Source organism: Geotrypetes seraphini, chromosome 11 (genome assembly GCF_902459505.1).
Source record: "Geotrypetes seraphini chromosome 11, aGeoSer1.1, whole genome shotgun sequence".
Taxonomy (NCBI): domain Eukaryota; kingdom Metazoa; phylum Chordata; class Amphibia; order Gymnophiona; family Dermophiidae; genus Geotrypetes; species Geotrypetes seraphini.
Window position 1 is genome coordinate 123239962 of NC_047094.1, and position 20262 is coordinate 123260223.

At 43.1% G+C, this 20262-nt stretch overlaps 1 protein-coding gene and 1 long non-coding RNA gene across 12 annotated transcripts in view; one reads left to right on the top strand and one right to left on the bottom strand.

Annotated features, from left to right (window-relative positions):
• The window catches only part of LOC117345566, a 124634-nt gene that overhangs the window by 25796 nt on the left and 78576 nt on the right, over positions 1-20262 (top strand). The window lies entirely within an intron of this gene.
• Positions 1-20262, bottom strand: part of TPD52L2 (TPD52 like 2) — a 109380-nt gene that overhangs the window by 17210 nt on the left and 71908 nt on the right. For 6 of the 11 annotated variants that reach the window (XM_033914389.1, XM_033914386.1, XM_033914382.1 and 3 more), the window contains one exon: positions 2587-2631. The exons of 1 other annotated variant lie outside the window; for it this stretch is intronic. In XM_033914389.1, the coding sequence (XP_033770280.1) occupies positions 2587-2631 (45 nt within the window). Of the gene's footprint in view, positions 1-2586; positions 2632-3312; positions 3389-20262 lie in introns of all 11 variants that reach the window. 4 more of the 11 variants (XM_033914393.1, XM_033914384.1, XM_033914388.1 and 1 more) reach the window with 2 other exon arrangements.

The following is a 20262-nucleotide window of genomic DNA, read 5'->3' on the forward strand; positions in this document are numbered from 1 at the left end:
CAGTTAAGATGATGATTTTGCCTGTGGTTTGCTACCAAATGGGCATGTTACCAGTGTTTTTTTCAGGGGTCCTTTTACAAGAAATTAAATAATATTTTCACCAAATTTGTTTGGTTGGGTAAAACTGCTCGTATTGCTTTAGTATCTTTACAAAAACCAATTGCGGCAGGTGGGATAAATTTTCCCAATTTTTATAGGTACCATCAGACCTATATATTGCATCAGGGTATGTATTGGATCCTTCCTGAGCTCATGGAACATCTCCCTGATTGGCTTTACTTAGAATGGCAACTCATGTCTCCAATGCGATTGTGTCATGTTTTAAGTATCAAGTTACCCAGATATGTTAAGGACAATAATATTTTGACACCTGGAAAACTTTGAAATTTATTAACAACTTAACAGATGTTCCAGTAGAGAAGTCTACATGTCAATCCTTATGGCTAAACTCCAAGATTCAAATTGGCGAGTCTGAGATTTTCTGGAAGCACTGGATGCAGGCAGGTATACGTACACCAGATGATGTTTTATCAGATGGGAAAATGCTTGATTTTTCACAACTGCAACAATCATTTGGCATAGCAAAGTTTCAAATTTATAAGTGGTTGCAGTTAAAGCAAGCCATTCAGAAGGGGTTCCCTGATTGGCGAAATCTAAAAAATCAGTATAGCTTGCCGGACCTGTGCTTCCAGATGGATTTCCTAGGACATCAGGCCACCCAGTGGTATAAATTAATATCTGGTTATATGAATAAAAAACCAAAAACTAGTCTTAGAGACATTTGGAGCATTGAGATAAAGCAGCAGATTTCTGCGTCTCAATGGTCACAAATTTGGACTTGGAAGATGAGATGTACGGCGTCAGCATCTATGAGACAAACTTGTTTTTTTTTTGTTTCGCAGAAGTTTTTGGACCCTTGTTAGATTACAAAAAGTAGATAGTTCTAGATCAAATAGATGCTGGCACTGTCATCTCAATATAGGGACAATGGATCATCTGCTCTTTTTTTGTCCCTTGATACTTAACTTTGGTGAACCATTTGGAGTCAAGTGAATAGAATACTGGAAAATCCAGTGGCATTGACATATGATACAGTGCTATTTGGTACGTTAATGAGGGCTAAAACCCCAATAACTTCCCATAACAAACTTCTCTTTATCATGACAAGAGTTGCCATACAACTTATTTTGAAGAACTGGAAAAACTGGGACCGATTAAATTATAATTTCTGATGGGAATCTTTATGCCACACATTTAAACTGGAACGTATGATTGCCATACAACTGGGACATTATAGGAAATTTAAGGAGGTTTGGGAACCACTGACAAAATTCTGTAAGGAGTGATTATTGATTTTGCCCTTTGATTATACATGTCCAGGGTGGGAAATACCTTTAATTTATTTTATTGTTGATTGCAATTTTTGTGTGTATAAAAGGGGGGGAGGGAAGACATGTATTTGTTATGAAACATAATTTGATAGAATTTAAATGCTTTTTAAAGTGTAAAATGTTTGTAAAATATGTTGCACTTATTGTTAGCTTTAAAATGAATAAAGATATTAAAAAAATAATAAAAATAGTACCGGGGAAAAACCTACCCGATTCAAAATGGCCACCGTGCCCGATGCATTGGCAGAGGAAGAATCCACCCCTATCTTTGGAAATAGCCCATCATGCTGGGGATAGAGTCGGCAGCTGTACTGGCTTTTGCAAGTCCTGCAGTACATGACTGCCAACATACCCAACCTCATGGTAGATATACATGGGCTTGCCTGTCTGCAAGTCTTAGGGTCTCCAACATTTCCTCTCTACAGGTATGAATTCACTAGTAGAAGGAACTTCCCTGTCCTAAAGTTCTTAAAGCTGCAGTAACAGTTGAATAGACATTCCCTTAAACAGGAAATTAAAGCCACCCAGGCCAAATTGTCCCAAATTTTTTTAACCTGGGAGTTGCTGAGAAATCCAGGGGAGCTATAACCAAAGAGACTGTACATGCAAAAGAGATGGGGAGGATATCAGTCAACTTCCCATGGGACAGAGCCAAAGCTTCATCTGGTGCTCAACCATGTAAGATCCTGAGACTGTGAACCTGGAGTGGCTACTAGGCTCGAACTTGCTGTGTGGCTATGGCCAACAGTGAAGGGAGCTTAACCAGGCACAGAATCACCTTACAGTATGACTACCACTTGATGAAGGTAGAGAAAACAAAATACTAGATTGTTCTAGGGAATGCCACAGCTTATGTCAGTGGCAGAATTCAGTTCTCTACCTCCACTTGTTGGTAGGAAGAGAGAACACCTAATTGTGCAGAACAGTGTTAATTTTAAGAAAATCAATTAGCAACTGTGAAAGACAAGGTCTGTTGGTCAGGACTCAAGCAGTATTCAGTTTCTCCTCAAGAGCTATTCCTAGGCAGCTCAGAACCCAATCTTTTTAGCAAAATCATATTTATCAGTGTGCCACAACTGCAAGAAAAGAGTAGGGTTGAATTACCAACAAACAGTCATAATTTACACTCTATTGAGTAAATAAATAACACTTAAATATATTTAGGTTGGAATGAAGGATCGGATTAGTATGTTACCTCATTGCTGGCATGCTTATCGAATGGCGAATAGAATAGCTGCTACTTGGAAGCATTGGATGGAGAGAAAATAGAATCAAGTTAGAAAACAATTTAAAAGCATCAGGACATAGTAACTGTTATAGACAAGACAGAGAATGTCAACACAAACAAAGAACTGAGAAAGCAGCATGAGAATCAGACACCAGCCAACCCTGTAGGTACTTCCACATTTATCAGTGAAGCTGCATGCACCATCCACAAATGAAAATACTCAACTATAGAACCCTTCCTCCCCCTGTAATGGAACGCTACCAAGAATGTGCGCCGCCCTTAAATAAAGAAGCATAGATAATGGGAGAGCAAGGAAATATGTTCATTGATGTGGGTGATAGACATCTAAAGGAAGACTTTCAACAGATTGTATAACAGAGTTCAAGCATAAGAAACAAAGAGGCCTTAGAGGTACTGTATAGTGTTAGGTTAAAGTGGGACAAAAAAAATCAAATGAACAAGGGATGCACAGCAAATCAGTGGGCCAAAAAGCCATTACCTGTTGCCACACCTTTTGAACATTAGAAACTTGCTTTTGAGATTCTGAAGCTATATATTTGTATTTCCTATACAAAGTATTCAGCTATTCTGCATCTCAACCTGGGCTTGAGTTCACCAATGATCACGTTCAAGGCTATAGGCAACAGGACATCAAATCGAAGAATCACAATGCTCATCAGCAAAGTTACTTACCTGTAGCAGGTGTTCTCCGAGGATAAGCAGGTATAATATTCTCAGATGGGACTCCCAATCTGCCAGGATCATGCCTCTAGAAAGAGGATTATAATGAACAAACATGAGCCTGGCAAAACTGAAAAAGGGTTGGAGGGAAAGTTGGATCTTAAGAAGAAAATAAGTTATGCAGATCTGCTTGCCCAAACCGATTGTTTCTTCCGGAGTTCTGCTCTAATCAAATGGCCGTTTTGTAGATGTCCTCAATAGGAGTGGAGCAAAATGAGCTACTGAAGTCGCCATAGGTCATACATTATGAGCAGTAATAGAACCTTCAAGCATCAGCCCAGACTAAGTATATGCATAGGAAATACAGTTTGTTAGCCAGGTGGAGATGGTTCTCTTGGTAACAGGAGTTCCAAGTCAGTTAGGGTTGAAAGCCACAAAGTATGAGGCTCAGTGCGATCCAAGTAGTACATAAGAGCACATTCTTAGTCCATGGTGTGGAGAGCTGCTTCACCAGGGCGAGAGTGCAGTTTTGGGAAGAAGACAGGCAGAACTATGAACTGATTGAGATGAAATTTGGAGATGACTTTTGGAAGGAATTTTGGATTAGTCTGGAGAACAACTCTATCATGGTAGAATCTTGTATGGGGTGGATCTGAGACAAGTGCTTGTAGTTCACTAACCTGGCCTGCAGACATAAGGGCTATGAAAAATACCTCTCTTCAAATAAGATGTTTGAGTGAGAAAGTCAAGAGTAGTTCAAATGGAGACTTGATAAGTGCAGAAAGGACAACAGTGAGGTCCCAGGCAATAGACGGAGGCTTGAGAGATACATGGTATGATATAAAATGCACTGATGGCACCAAGATGAACCAGAACCGAGTTAGTCTTTAGGCCAGAATTAGAAAGATGAAGGAGGTATTCTAGAATAGAAGGAAGTGGACAAGTGAAAGGGTTCTAAGGAATGGAGGCCATACCAGACAGTGAAGTGAGTCCATTTGAAAATGGTAACACTGTTGTGTGGAGGGTTTCCTGGACACTTCAATGATAGCTGATACTGGAGCAGACAGGGTAAAGGTGTTTACCTACTTGGAGAAAGAGATGCCATGCTGCGAGTGCTAATGAGTGTAGATTGGGATGGAGATAAGATAGATTTTGTTCTGTGTGAGCAATGTCAAACAGTTGAAGTCTGATGGATTCCTAAACAATGAGCTGTGGTAGGAGAGGAAACCATGGTTGACATGGTCAATGGGGTACGGATGAGGCTCATGGTTCTCCAATCTAGACAAAATTTGAGTAGAGTTTTTCCGATGAGAGAGATTGGAGGGAATGCATACAGGAATTTGGTTTCTCCAGTCCAAGAGAAAGTCATCCAACTCTAGATGATTGGGAGCATACAGTCTGGAACAGAAGTTTATTGTTGTGGGAAGAAGCAAAGCTCTTATGGTGGGGTCCCTCAATTTCAGTATATTTGTCGTAAGATAGATGTGTTGCGAGATCATTTGTGAGGCTGAAGGAGTCTGCTTAGTTTGTCTGCCAACACGCTCTGCTTTCCTGCTTGATAAACTACTCTGAGACGTATGCCTTGAACAACTGCCCAAGTCCAAGTCTCTATTGCTTTCTTGTAGAGAAGATGAGATCCTGTGCCTCCTTGTTTGGTAAAGTAAAACATGTCAACTTGATTGTTGGTGTGGATGAAGACTATTTGGTTTCGAAGTCAATCCTGGAGAGCACTGCAAATTTTTGGAGTTCTGAGAGATTGATGTGGAAAGTTTTCTTGTGAGGAGTCCAGATTCCTTGAGTGAGGAGGCTATTGAGATGAGCTCCCCGGAAAAATTTGTCTTGTTAAGTTTCTGTTGAGGAGAAGGCTGGAAGAAGGCACCTCTGGAGAGGCTGAACAAAAGCATCCACCAATGGAGAGAGTGACAAAGGTCTGGTTTAACTGGCATTGGAGCAGAGATCTGATGGCATGCAACCAGTGGGATGACCGAGTCCATTATGAAACTTGGAAATTTAGACATGTGAATGGCATGAAGTGAACTGTCAAAGCCATGTGACCCAGAAGTCATAGCATTTGACGTGCTGTTATGCATGTTAATGAGGAGACTGAAACAGGTAAAAGAGAGTGTCAACCTCTGAGGTAGAAAAGCTCAGCTGTGAGTAATGTCTAAGAGAGCTCCTATGAACTCTAAGATTTGCATTGAAGATGCGATTTCTGATAGCTGACTACAAACCCTAGAAGTTCCAGAAGAGATACTATTGATTGGATGGCCTGCTAAGCCAGTTCCAATGAAGCCTTGATCAACCAGTCATCTATATAGTGAAAGGCGTGAAACCTCCATGACCGAAGGGTTTCAACCACTACTACTACAGGGTATTTTGTGAAAACTCTCAGTGCTGAAGCTAGGTCAAAGGGCAGGATCTTGTACTAAAGATAACAAAAGCCCACGCAAGGGATGAAAGATATTTCCTGTGAGCAGACAGTATTGATGTGTGTACACACGTCTGAGGTTTGGAGAGCAGAACCCATAGTCTTTTTCCAATAATGTTAACAGAGTTCCCAGAAAGACCATTTGAAACTTCTCCTTCTCCAAGTATTTGTCTTTTTTGGTATCAGGAAATAGTAGGACCTTTCACTCCTCTCCTTCATAGGAACTAGTTCTATTACACTGAACTGCAGAAGGACTTGGAGCTCTTGATGGAGGATCTTCTGGAGGGAGCTGAAAAGGAGACTCTTGGTGGATGGTTTGGAGGTTCTCTCAGTAAACACAGGGCATAAACATGAGTCACTACTGGCATACCCACTGGTTCGAAGTTATGAGAGTCCAGCGCTGTTGGAAATTATAAAGTCTGACTCTGATTGGAGGGAGATCGAGCGAGGCTGTGGCTATGCTCTCCAGAAAGACATTAAAAGTACGACTGTTGCTTAGATTAAAATTGGGATTATGACTTCTACTATCTTTGTGGTCTAAACCGCCTCTGGTTATTTGACCTGGAAGTCAAGGAAAGCTAGTTGTAGTGACGTCTGGAGGTAAATTATTAAAAAAGGGATGGTTAACAGGACTAAGAATGTTATAATGCCTCTGTATCGCTCCACGGTGCAACCTCACCTACAGTATTGCATTCAATTCTGGTTGCCTTATCTCAGGAAAGAGGTGATAGGCCCTGGAGTAATCTGAGGAAATACTTTTTTACAGAAAGGGTGGTAGATGCATGGAACAGTCTCCTAGAAGAGGTAGTTGAAACAGAGACTGTCTGAATTCAAGAGGGCCTGGGACAGGCACGTGGGATCTCTCAGAGAGAGAAAGAGATAATGGTTACTGTGGATGTGACAAACTAGATGGGCCATTTGGCCCTTATCTGCCGTCTAAAAAGATTAAGGCTCTTCAGCTTGGAAAAGAGACGACTGAGGGGAGATATGATTGAAGTCTACAAAATACTGAGTGGTGTAGAATAGGTACACATGGATAGATGTTTTACTTTGTCAAAAATTACATAGACTAGGGGACATACAGGGAAATTACTTTTTAAACCAAAAGGAAGAAACATTTTTTCACAAAATTACAGGGAAATACTTTTTAAACCAAAAGGAAGAAACATTTTTTCACTCAGAGAATAGTTAAGTTCTGGAATGTGTTGCCAGAGGTTGTGGTAAGAGCAGTTAACTTAGCTAGTTTTAAGAAAGGTTTAGACAATTTCCTGGAGGAGAAATCCATAGTCTGTTATTGAGACAGATATGGGGGAAGCCACTGCTTGCCCTGGATTAGTAGCATGGAATGTCACTACTTTTGAGTTTTTTGCCAGGTACTAGTGACCTGGATTGGCCACCGTAAGGACAGGCTACTAGACTAGATGGACCATTGGTCTGACCCAGTAAGGCTGTTCTTATGTTATGTATGTCTAGAGGTTGTTATGCAGTCATTGTGTTTTTAATTTGTCTGCAGCTTCCTCAATTCATTCCCCAAAGAGATTATCTCCCCTGCAGATAACATTGGAGAGACGTTCTTGAACTGAAGTTTCACAATCAGAACTTCACAACTAAGCATTCTATGCATTGTGATAGCCACAGCAGATGATCTGAAGGAGACAAAGGCATCAAAGGTGGCCCTGGACATGAACTTTCTGGTAGCTAACAAATTCTTGGTTAGATGTCCAAATAGCTTAAGTTGATCTGAGGGAAGATTTTGATGAAACTATCAGAGTTTGAACAACATGATTTAAGATAGAACAACATGTAAAATTGATGATAATAATAATAATTTTATTTTTATATACCACCAAAGCCAAAGTAGTTTGAGGCGGTTTACAATAAGAAGAGCTGGACAGTCAGCGAAGACATAACAATGAAGTCCTTGGATACAATGAATTCTTAGAATAACAATGATGTCTTTGAATACATGCATATTTGTGGGAAGAAAAACAGGGTGAAAGTCATATTGTGGGGGCGTCAAGTACAGGTAAGTAGAATACAGGGGAAAGGTTTTAAGAGTTCTTGGTTACAAATCGGTTGAACAGGTTGGTTTTGACTAGTTTTCTGAAGTTAAGGTAGGATGAAGAGTGCTTGATGAGATTGCCTAGAACTGTTGATTTGCTTGGAACGCAAGAGTTCTGTCAAGGAATCTTTTGTATCGGCAGTTTTTTATTATTGGGTGGCTAAATATTTGTATTCTGCATTTTGGCCTGGTGGAATAGTCCAATTTGAAATGGGCGACCAGACATAGGGGGGCAAAACCCAGAATAGATTTGAAACACAGGCAGGCAAATTTGAATAGCACTCTTGCTTCTAGGGGCAGCCAGTGGAGTTTTTGTCCCATTTTTTTATATTAAAGATCAGTCACACTGCTGAATTTTGTATGATTCAAAGCCTATGAATGGTTTTCTTTAGAGACCCCATATAAATGATATTACAGTAGTCGAGCAGGCTGAAGATTGAGATTTGCACCAGTAGTCGGAATGAAGCTGCGTCGAAGAACTTTCTGATGGTTCTTAATTTCCATAGTGTTGCGAAGCCTTTTTTGATCAGTAGCTCTGTGTGAGAATCTAGAATGAGGTGACGGTCCAGCATCACTCCCAGGATTTTTATGGTGTCAACAAAAGGGAAGTTCTGTCCGTTCAGGGAAATTGAAGTGTCTTTGATTTTGTCGTTCGGATTTGCCAGGAAGAATTTGGTTTTTTTCGGAATTGAGTTTCAGTTTGAACTCAGTCATCCATGTTTCGATTTGCTTTAAAGCTAGTTCTAGATGTTTCTTCATCTCAGGAGTCAGGTTTGTTAGGGGAAGGATTATGGTGATGTCATCGGCGTAGATGTAGAACTTGATTTTTAATTTTTGTAGTAGATTCGCCAGTGGGGAAAGGTAAATGTTGAATAGAGTGGGAGATAAGGGGGGAACCCTGTGGGACTCCGCATGGGTTTACCCAGTTGGAGGATTATCATCGCTATAGACTCGGTACGATCGTTTAGTCAAAAGTCCTTGGAACCATTTTAATACATTACCTGAGAGTCCAATTGTCTCTAAGCAGTCAATTAGGATGGCATGATCGACTAAATCGAAGGCACTACTCAGGTCCAGCTGAAGGATTAGTGCACTGGAACCTTGGCTGAATAGATTCAGGAGGGAGTCCAATAATGAAGCAATAACTGTTTCCGTGCTGAACCCAGAATGAAAACCCGATTGGTTGTCATGAAGTATACTGAATTTATCTAGGTGCGTTACTAAGTCCTGGTTTACCAAGCCTTCCATCAGCTTTACAAAAAAGGGGATGTTTGCAATGGGTCTGTAATTCGATTTCAACTTGATAGATTCCTTGGGGTTTTTTAGAATCGGTGTGATTAGTATCTGACCTAACTCCTCGGGAAATGTACTAGACAATAATAGAGAGGAGAGCCAATCGTGTAGCTTGGCTTTGAAGGTGACTGGAGCAGCTTTCATGACGTTTGGTGGGCAACTATCCAATCTGCAGAACGAATCGGCGTATTTCGAGTAGAGCTTGCAAAATTGATTTCAGGTGGAGGTGGAAAAATTGTTCTAGTACATGTCTACCCTGGGTTCGTCAATGTGTTGGGCGACTGGGTAGTTCAAATGGTTGGTTGTGGAGATCGATAGGTTGTATCTTAGGTTGTTGATTTTGTGGTTAAAAAATTCAGCCAGCGCATCGGCTGATGGTGGGGGGGTCTGTAGTGGGGCAGGAAAAGGCCTGTATATCATAAAGATTGTTGACAAGTTTGAATAGGTTCTTGATGTTGGTGTTGGGAAAGCCTATTTTTTGTGCGTAAAAATTCATATGTTTTGTAGTTATAAGTTTTTTGTATTCTTTTAGTTTTAGTCTCCATTTTGTTCTTATATTATCTCCTGATTTCAGCCATTGTCTTTCCAGTTTTCTTAATTTACGTTTTGCTGTTCCTAGCTCGGCATCGAACCAACCGTCCAGGCTTTTGTTTCTCATTTTTCTTAGTTTGATGGGGGCCAACTTGTTTAGAATTTGTGTGCTCATTTCGATCCAAGAGTCTACAGAGAGGGAGTCTGAGTCTGAAGAGATGTTGTAATGTGTCCAGAATTCCACTGGGTTTACCAAGCCTCTGGTGGCTGTTATTTTCCTATTCCTTTTAGTTACCTTGGGTTTGGATGGGGAGCGTTTGGATTGCCAGTTGAATTGGAAATTACATAGACAGTGGTCCGACCATAGAGTATCGGTCCAGGTGGTTTGGTGCTAGAATATTTTGTGATTGATTAGGTCTTTGGATGAAAAGGTGACTAGATCCAGTTGATGTCCTTTTTGATGGGTTCTTTCTGGGAGTGGCACAAGGAAGTCTAGCGAATCGATAAAGGATAATAATTCTTTGGCATCGCCCTGCTCTAGGTGGATATTCAGGTCACCAGTCAGTAAGTTGATAGTCCATTATCCTGTTGATAATAATAATAATAACAACAGTTTATATACCGCAGTACCGTTAAGTTCTATGCGGTTTACAAAAGCTTAGTGAAGTACAAGTTGAGAGAACTTAAGGGAAGGGAGAACAAGAGGGGGAAAGGGCAAGAGAACCGTTATAGAGGGGAAAGAGAGGAAAGGGTCATCTGTCTAGGTACTTCAGGAACAGGTGAGTTTTGAGGCGTTTCCTGAACACCTCATAAGTGGTGGGCGAGAGGAGTTGTTCTAGGTCTTTACCCCATAAAGCTGCTTGATGTGCGAGAAGGTGTCCATAGTGGTTTTTTTAGTTTGTAACCTCTAACCGGGGGGGGGGGGGGGGGGGGGAACGAAGTACAAGTGGGAGCTTCTCTTGTGTCTGTTGGCTGAGAAGGAGAAGAGGTCAGTTATGTATTTAGGGGCTAGACCGCAAAGAACTTTAAAGCAGAGGCAGGCGAACTTAAACTTTACATGAGCTTCCAACATTAGCCAGTGTAGCTGTTTGAAGTATGGCGTCACGTGATCAAATTTTTTTAGACCGAAGATAAGTCTGACCGCAGTGTTTTGAATTAATTGTAAGCGTTGCATATTCTTTTGGGGGATTGCTAAATAGGCGATGTTACAGTAGTCAAGTTGACTCAGTACGAAGGATTGTACCAGAATTCTGAATGCAGAGTTATCAAAGTATGCTTTAATGGATTTAAGCTTCCAGAGGGTGAAAAAACCCTTTTTGATTAGGGAGTCCACCTGGTCTTTCATGGTTAGGTATTGGTCCAGTGTTACACCCAGTATTTTAATGGTGGGTTGTATGAGGTAGTTACGTTTGTTGATGCCTAGTGGTGTTTTGATGTCAAGCGGGTGTGGTGAAGCGACGAAGAATTTTGTCTTCTCTGTATTGAGCTTGAAGTCTGACATCCAGTGTTCCATCAAGTTTATGGCTTCTGATGCTTTGGGAATGGTTTCCGAGATGGAGTTGGCAAATGGGATGATGATCGTAAAGTCATCAGCGTAACTGAATAATTTTATCCCCAGCTGGGTTAATTGAACGCTCAGTGAGGTCATGTAGATATTGAAAAGCAGTGGAGATAGTGGGGACCCTTGTGGTACACCGGATGGGTTGCTCCAGGTGTTGGAAAGATCATTATTGAAACGAACCTGATAGGTGCAGGATAAAAGGAAGCCATGAAACCAGTTTAGCACTTCACCCCCAATGCCAATAGCATCTAGGCATTATAGCATTTTCGCATGGTCAACTAGATCAAAGGCGGAGCTCATGTCGAATTGCATGATCAGGGCATTGAGGCCTTTGCTTAACAATAGATGCAAGTAATCTAAGATAGCCGCAATTACAGTTTCCATGCTGTAAAGAGGTCTAAAGCCGGACTGAGTCTCGTGCAGGAGAGAGAACTGGTCAAGATATTCCATCAATTGGGAGTTGATGAGCATGGTGGACTAGAAAATGCATTTGCTAAATGTCCAAATTTCTTACTTCCCTATCTGGTGGAGTCAATGCATAAGAGTGAGAGCTACATGCATACTTAAGAGCAGACTTCACTAGAGACTGATGTTGGAGTTGAGGCCTGTCAAAGCTGGGACATGTTTGTATCCTATACATTGTGTTTATTTTGCAGTGAGCATCTTGAATGATCAAGGTGGTTTCCCAATTTTTAAATAAAGTAGCTTTCATGACTATGTATGGTACTTTTATGCATCTACTAGGCAGAACATCAATCCAAGAGTTCAAAAAGTTCTGAATGAAGTTCAACTTCCATCTCCAGTTTGATAGAAGAGCATGGCTAATCTGACTGACAAAGCCTGTGAAAAACTTCCAGGTGGGAATCTCTGAAATGGAAGAGATGGAGAAGGACCAAAGATTCCTTTACAGAGTAGTCTGGAAGGTCCTCATTGGAGTGTATAGACAGGTCACAGTCAGATTTGTTGAAGTACTCTCTTCTAGATGCATTGGAGAGTGTCAACAAGAGAGCCGAGATGAATGTCTAGAATGCATTGAGGTGAATCAGGAAAGTCTGCTCCCCCAAGATCAAGGCATATATACAGCATCTTTGGAATGTCAATGCTCGGTACCGAGCTGGTATCCTGGAGTGTGGTCTGGAGCAACACGTCAACAAATTATTGGACTGGGCCAAGGCAGTGACTGCAGAAGCCTGGACAGGCTGCGACTGTAGTAGCCCTGATAGCTCCTGCCAAAGCAGAGCCCTGATCTCTTGCATCGTCAAAACCAGTACAACAGAGATAGAGCTGTCTTGAGCTGCCTGAGGTACTAGCTGTCGAGACATGGGAGACCTCAATGTTGAGGCACCCCTGTGCAGACACACCAGTTTAGATAGAAGGTGAGCAATTTTCTGTATGCCAATGCTTGGCCTGTATCAAATCAGAAGATATCTGGGAGGATACTGAGGCATGCCTAGCAGGGGAGAGACATATATGCTTCTTAGCTTTCTTATGTGAGAGGTCTCCCAATGCATGTGGTACTGACAAGGAAGAAATGGAAACCCTGCACTGCGTCGATGCTGATGTATGATGTTCCTGATGCAACGTGGACTCAGATTGTGCAGGCATTGATGAAGGTTGATATAAGTTGGGCATCTAGCTCCAAATCCCCAATCATGCTTGATGCTAAAGCTTGCGAGCTTTCAACAACCTGTTCTGCATGCGTGAGCAGAGGGCACAAGCAATATCCCAATACTCAGGACCCAGGTACTGAACATACCACTTGTGTGGGTGAGTTGCTGAGATAGTCCTATTGCATTGAAGCCTCTACCTGCCTTAGACATGAAGGGGGAAATGACCCAGGGAGCTCAACTAAAACAATACCAAAAGGCAGCTTGATGCTCCTAGTAGGGAGAGAAGGCTCAAATTGGCCCAAAGGCCTGAAAACCAGAAAGTAAAAAAAAAAAAAAAAAAAAAAGGAACTCAACTAAAAGAAAAACTGAATAAAAACAAGAAATTATGAGAAAACTGGAAGAAAAAAATGTAGGGAATGCACCAAAAATGGAAAAAAGGTTTGATGTGCTGTGGAAAATTCTGAAGACAGTTTCTCAGCTCCATGGAAAACAAAGAACTGTAGGTCTTGTGAGCAGACGTCAGGCAGAAAGACACCAGCATGTCTGCGGTAGGGGCAGTACCTTAACATTTAAAGTGACAGTATACTTGGTATCTGTCCATACTGGGTTTCTGGACATGCATTCTGATAGAATTATAGCCTCAGCTTGACCAGGGCCACTTTATGCCTGGTTTTTGGCGGTCAGCTATCGTCCACATTTTTCTACTGAGTTTATTAGTTTCTGTCCATCCCTAGTACATGAAAACACTCAGTCTGAAATCAGCGGCTAAGGGCATCTTTATGTTTTCACTAAGCATATTTTTACTAAGCATGTTTTCTCTTCTCTCTATGATATACCAAGGAAAATAGTCTGTTTTTTTAGTGATTATTTTAAACATTTGTGTCACTATTGATTTGGCTCACTATGTGGCTACTGGTTTGGTTGTCTTTAGTTTTTGCATACACACCTATGGATATGGGCGTGTCCCTACTGTGATCAAATCGGCAGTTATCAAACGATTGATCGTTTTACCCTTTTACATTGTCTTTAATATTGTCTTTTATATGTTTTTTATACTGGTTTATTTGCGCTCTTAATTTCATATTGGTCATATATCCCTTAGAGCTGTACTGTATTTTATATATTTTTTTTCTTTTATATACATTATATACCTTTTAATATAAAAGCACAGACTTTGCCTCATGCTTTTGTCTCTTATAAGTTGTCAGATCCACGCATCCTTTGAAGAAACCACTTGGGTATGTTATCCCTTAATTCAACCCCCTTGCTAGTTCTTTCACATCGACTGTACTCACATATCTTTCCGAAACACTTTTTACATTTTCATCACCCAAATCTGCACTATCCACATTTGTATTTTGCGTACTAGCATCCTTTGCTATTTCCATTTTGGTTCACAGAGGTTCACTTATATTGATATTTTAATCACATCACCCTGATTTCATCATTCCACAGAGCACATAACATCTCACTAGATTTTTCCAGGATAAAGCACTATTTACTAGTGCTGCCCAATTCGAATCAGGTGAATCGATTCAAATTGATTCAATTAAATAAAAAAAAAATCGGCCTCCCGATTCAATGGCCGACCCTTCCCCCATGCCTTCTTAAAGCAGGAGCTGCAGCGCTGCCTCTTGCTGGCCATCTGCTGCTGCTCCAACTTGTGGGGGGGAGGGTCAGTCAGAAATGCTCCCCCAGCTTGCCCGCTCTTGCCGCCCCACTCTTACCTCTTTTATGCTAATAGGGCAGCTTTCAGGCTCGCTGGTGTTATAGCGATCCCTGCAGCTGCCCGTGATCCTCAGCGGCACGTTCTCTCTGCCGCAATCCTGCCCCTGCTCTGACATCAAGGGCAGGATCACGGCAGAGAGAATGTGCCGCTGAGGATCACGGGCAGCTGAAGGGATCGCTATAACACCAGCGAGCCTGCAAGCTGCCCTATTACCGTTAAGGAGGTAAGAGCGGGGAAGGTGCAGGCTGCGGGGGGAAACAGGCGTTCGTTCGTGGCAGGGGGAAGAGAAAATGTGCCTTCACGGCATGGGGAGCAGGCATTCGTTTGCGGCGGGAACAGGCCTTCGCGGCGGGGAGGAGGAGAAAATGTGCCTTTGCGGCGGGGGGGAGCAGGCTTCGTGGAGGAAGCAGGCCTTAGCTTGGGGAGGAAGAGAGAAAGTGCCTTCCTGGGGGGAACAGGTCTTTGTGATGGGAAGCAGGCCTGTGCAGAGGGAGGAGGAGGACGAGTTCCTTTGGCGGTTCATAGTCTTAAGTGTGCGAGACAGACGCGGGCCGACAATTCAGCGCAAGACTTCAGCGCACCATAGAAAAACCTTCTTTTAAAGGGCTCCGACGGGGGGTGTTGGTGGGGAACCCCCCACTTTACTTAATAGTGATTGTGCTGGCGGGGGGGTTGTAACCCCACATTATACTGGAAACGTAACTTTTTCTCTATTTTTTAGGGAAAAAGTTAAGTTTTCAGTATAATGTGGGGGGTTACACCCCCCATGCCCCCCAACACGGCAGCACGATCCCTATTAAGTAGAGTGGGGAAGTTCCCCCCACACCCCCTGTCAGAGCACAAGGGGAAGGGTACAAGAGGGACAGATACTGCTCTACAGTAGGTGGGCAAGGTGCAGGATGGCAGGAGCGATAGTAGGAGAAAGCCTGTACCTGGGGAAGGGGATACAGGAGGTAAGGAAGAGAGAAAGAAGAAGCTGGATATGGGGAGAGATAAGATGCTGGGCATGGAGGGGGCATAGGAACAGCGACATAGAAGAGAGATGCTGGATGAAAGGGTAGATGAAAAAAGGAGAGATGGTGGATCTGTGGATGGTGGGGTCCATCGCTGCAGCTGCGGGGAGATGGAAATGAAAAAAAAAGGAAAGATACCAGACCTCCGGGGGAGGAAATGGAAACGGAAGGGGAGGACAGAGATGGAAGATGGATGGTTAGCATGGAGAAAGAAGAAAGAAGGAGAGCCTGATCAGAAGACAATCAGACCAACATGGGACCAACAAGATTTGAAAAATGACCAGACAACAAAGGGTAGGAAAAATAATTTTATTTTCTGTTTTGTGATTACAATATGTCAGATTTGAAATGTGTATCCTTCCAGAGCTGGTGTTGGACCGCAAACGTGAGCTAGGTTTAATAGAGAGAGGAAAAGTATTTTTTGTTTGTTTATTTTGTTTACACCACAGGACCAGTGTGGGTAGGAGAGGGCAAAGAGGGTGAAGAGGCTATAAAATAAAACCACCAGGATGTTTGGAAAAGTCCGACCCAATTGGGTAGGAAAATCGAATTGAATCGAAAAATCGATTCAATAGGCTGAATCGAATTGAATTTTTTTTTCCTGAATTGGACAGCACTACTATTTTCTTATCACATCCACATCATTAGAATACCTTAAACCAGGGGGGTGCCCACACTTTTTGGACTTGCAAGCTACTTTTAAAATGACTAAGTCAAAATGATCTACCAACAATAAAATTTTAAAAAACAAACCCACAAAGCACACTGAAAGGCAGAGAAAATGTTAATTATCATTCATATTCCAGGGTTTTTTCCAAGAGGTCAAGGCAGATGACTCCATGCAATGTTACCTCAGTAACAACCATACAAAAATAGACAAATATACTCCCTCCCTGTTTACTAAACCGTGATAGCAGTTTTTAGCACAGGGAGCTGTGCTGAATGCCCTGCGTTGCTCTCAACGCTCATAGGCTCCCTGCGCTAAAAACTGCTATTGTGGTTTAGTAAAAGGGAGCCATAGTGCAAAATATAGACAGCAGATATAAATTCTCAAAATGGACACATTTTGATCACTAAATTGAAAATAAAATCATTTTTCCTACCTTTGTTGTCTGGTGATTTCATGAGTCTCTGGTTGCACTTTCTTCTTCTGACTGTGCATCCAATATTTCTTCCCTTCTTTCAGCCTCCTGTATGCTTCCTCTTCTCCAGACCTCATTCTCTCCCCCAACTTTTTCTTTCTCCCTGCCCCTTTTCTTTCTGTCTCCCTCCCTCCAAGATAGGAAATTAATCGGAGATATAGAGAATATCACCTTGCGTGGGGACACAGTATTGTTAGGTGACTTCAACATGCCTGATGTGGATTGGGTCACACTTTCCTCTGCTTCAGGCAGCAGCAGGAGGCTATTAAACTCTTTGAAGGGAGCAAGACTCAGGCAACTGGTGTTGGAACCAACAAGGGATCAGGCAATCCTGGACCTGATACTTACCAATGGAGAAAGTGTCACAGAGGTCTCGGTGGGCGACACATTAGCCTCCAGTGACCATAACATGGTATGGTTCAATCTCAGGAAAGTTTCACTAAATCTACCACACTGACCAAGGTCCTCAAATTCACGGACACAAACTTCAAAGACATGGGAAACTTCGTTCACCAGGTGCTACAAAGCCAAGCAAAAACCGATAACGTGGAAGAAATGTGGTCAACTATGAAAGCCACCATACAGGAAGCAACAAACCGCTATGTTAAATCAGTAAGTAAACGGAGTAGGAACAATAAGCCACAGTGGTTCTCTGTGGAGATCTCGGACCTCATCAAGGAGAAGAAAAAAGCATTCATCTCTTACAAACAATCAGGGAAACAGGACTCTAGAGTAGTCTATCTTCGCAGGGCTTTAAACTAGGTAAGTTGGGGGAGGGTATCCACTCACATTCCAGAGCAGTAAGGAATCATCCGGTGGAGGCGAGACACAACCACCCTTCTGTATCCAAGGTAAGCACCCATAATACGCATGACAGCCCTAGCAAACACAAGGGATGGAGGGCCATGTATGTCAATGCACACAGTTTAGGCAATAAAATTCTGCAATTGGAGACCGAGATAGTGAATGCCGATCTAGATGTGGTTGCGATATCCGAAACCTGGTTCACGGACTCTCATGGGTGGGATATGGCCATACCGGGTTACAATTTACTTCGTCGAGACAGAGAGGGCAGGTTAGGCGGAGGGGTAGCGCTATACATTAAAGAAGGCATCAAAACTACCAGAATCACGGACGTTAAGTACACCGGGGAATCCCTCTGGGTGAACCTGGCCAGAGGGAGAGAAAAATGCCTGTATCTTGGTGTGGTATATAGACCCCCAAGACAACCAGAAGACAAAGACACGGAACTAATCGAAGACATAGAAAATATCGCTCTACGGGGGGACGTTGTACTAATGGGAGACTTCAATATGCCGGACGTAGACTGGAGCACACCTTCAGCAACAACCAGCGGCAGCAAGAGGCTATTAGCCTCCATAAGAGGAGCACGCCTCAATCAAATGGTAATGGAGCCCACTAGGGCCCAAACGATCCTTGACCTAGTACTCACCAATGGGGAAAGCGTCTCAGAAGTCTTCGTGGGAGATAAGCTAGCCTCCAGTGATCATAACATGGTATGGTTCCACCTGAGGAAAGGTTTCCATAGATCAAACACTAAAACAAAGGTACTCAACTTCCGAGGAACGGACTTTGCACGCATGGGAGTCTTCGTCCATCAGGCGCTCCAGGTCCAAACTGAGACAGGGAATGTGGAGGATATGTGGTCATCCCTGAAATCTGTCATACACGAGGCAACCGGCCGTTACATAAAATCATCACACAAACGGCGAAGAAAAGACAAACCCCAGTGGTTCACCGCAGAGATCTCACGTCTCGTTAAGGAGAAAAAAAACACATTTGCTTCCTTCAAACGCACGGGGAAAAGCGAAGATCAACTGCTACACAGGATCAAGTCCACAGAGGTCAAAACGGCAGTCAGGGAGGCCAAACTTCGAGTGGAAGAAACTCTAGCAAACAACATTAAGAAAGGGGACAAATCCTTTTTCCGGTATATCAGTGACAGGAAAAAAAACACAAACGGGATAGTACGCCTGAAAAAAACGGACGGGAATTACGCAGAATCGGATCCCGAAAAGGCCGAACTACTAAACGAATACTTCTGCTCGGTCTTCACCTGCGAGGCGCCAGGGTCCGGCCCTCAATTGAAGCCACATTCAAACACAGAAGATCCGTTTCAGAATTTTAAATTCACACCCAGCGGGGTTTACCTTGAGCTAACAAAACTCAAGGTGGACAAAGCCATGGGACCGGACAATCTGCACCCCAGAGTGCTCAGGGAGTTAGGTGATGTCCTGGCAGAACCGTTAGCCGTGCTCTTCAATCTCTCACTGAGTACAGGGACAGTCCCCTTGGACTGGAAAACAGCTAACGTCGTTCCTCTACACAAAAAGGGTTGCAGGACAGAGGCTGCAAATTACAGACCGGTGAGTCTGACATCGATAGTATGCAAACTCATGGAAACACTGATCAAACGCCAATTGGACACGGTCTTGGACGAAGGGAATCTACGGGACCCCAATCAACATGGATTCACCAAGGGTAGGTCCTGCCAATCAAACCTCATCAACTTCTTTGACTGGGTAACAAAAAGACTGGACGAAGGAGATTCACTAGACATAGTGTACCTGGACTTCAGTAAAGCTTTTGACAGCGTCCCACACCGCAGACTGTTAAACAAGATGAAATCGATGGGGTTAGGAGAGACTCTGACGGCATGGGTCAATGATTGGCTGAGTGGCAGACTTCAGAGAGTGATGGTTAACGGTACTTTCTCTGAGACATCGGAGGTGACCAGCGGGGTGCCGCAGGGCTCGGTCTTGGGTCCACTCCTCTTCAACATATTCATAGGAGATCTGACTCAAGGGCTTCAAGGTAAAGTAACATTATTCGCCGACGACGCCAAACTATGTAATATGGTAAGCGAGGACAATCTACAAGATATTATGGCGCAGGACCTGCGTACATTGGAATGCTGGTCCTCAACCTGGCAGCTGGGCTTCAATGCTGGAAAGTGTAAGGTCATGCACCTGGGTAGCAGAAACCCATGCAGAACTTATACCTTGAACGGGGAGACCTTGACCAGCACTACAGCAGAACGAGATTTAGGAGTAATCATTAGTGCGGACATGAAATCTGCCAATCAGGTGGAGAAGGCTTCCTCAAGGGCAAGGCAGATGCTGGGTTGCATCCGTAGAAGTTTCGTCAGCAGAAAGCCTGCAGTCATAATGCCATTATACAGGACCATGGTGAGACCTCATCTGGAATACTGCGTGCAATTCTGGAGGCCACATTATCGCAAAGACATGCAGAGGGTCGAGTCGGTCCAAAGGATGGCCACCAGAATGGTCTCAGGGCTTAAAGGTCTCTCGTACGAGGCAAGACTGAACAATTTGCAGCTCTACACTCTCGAGGAACGCAGGGAGAGGGGAGACATGATTGAGACGTTTAAATACGTCACCGGACGTATAGAAGTGGAAGATAACATTTTCCTTCTCAGAGGCCCCTCAACCACAAGGGGGCACCCGCTCAAACTCAAGGGCGGAAAATTTCACGGCGACACCAGAAAGTATTTCTTCACGGAGCGAGTGGTTGATCAATGGAACAAGCTTCCAGTACAGGTGATCGAGGCC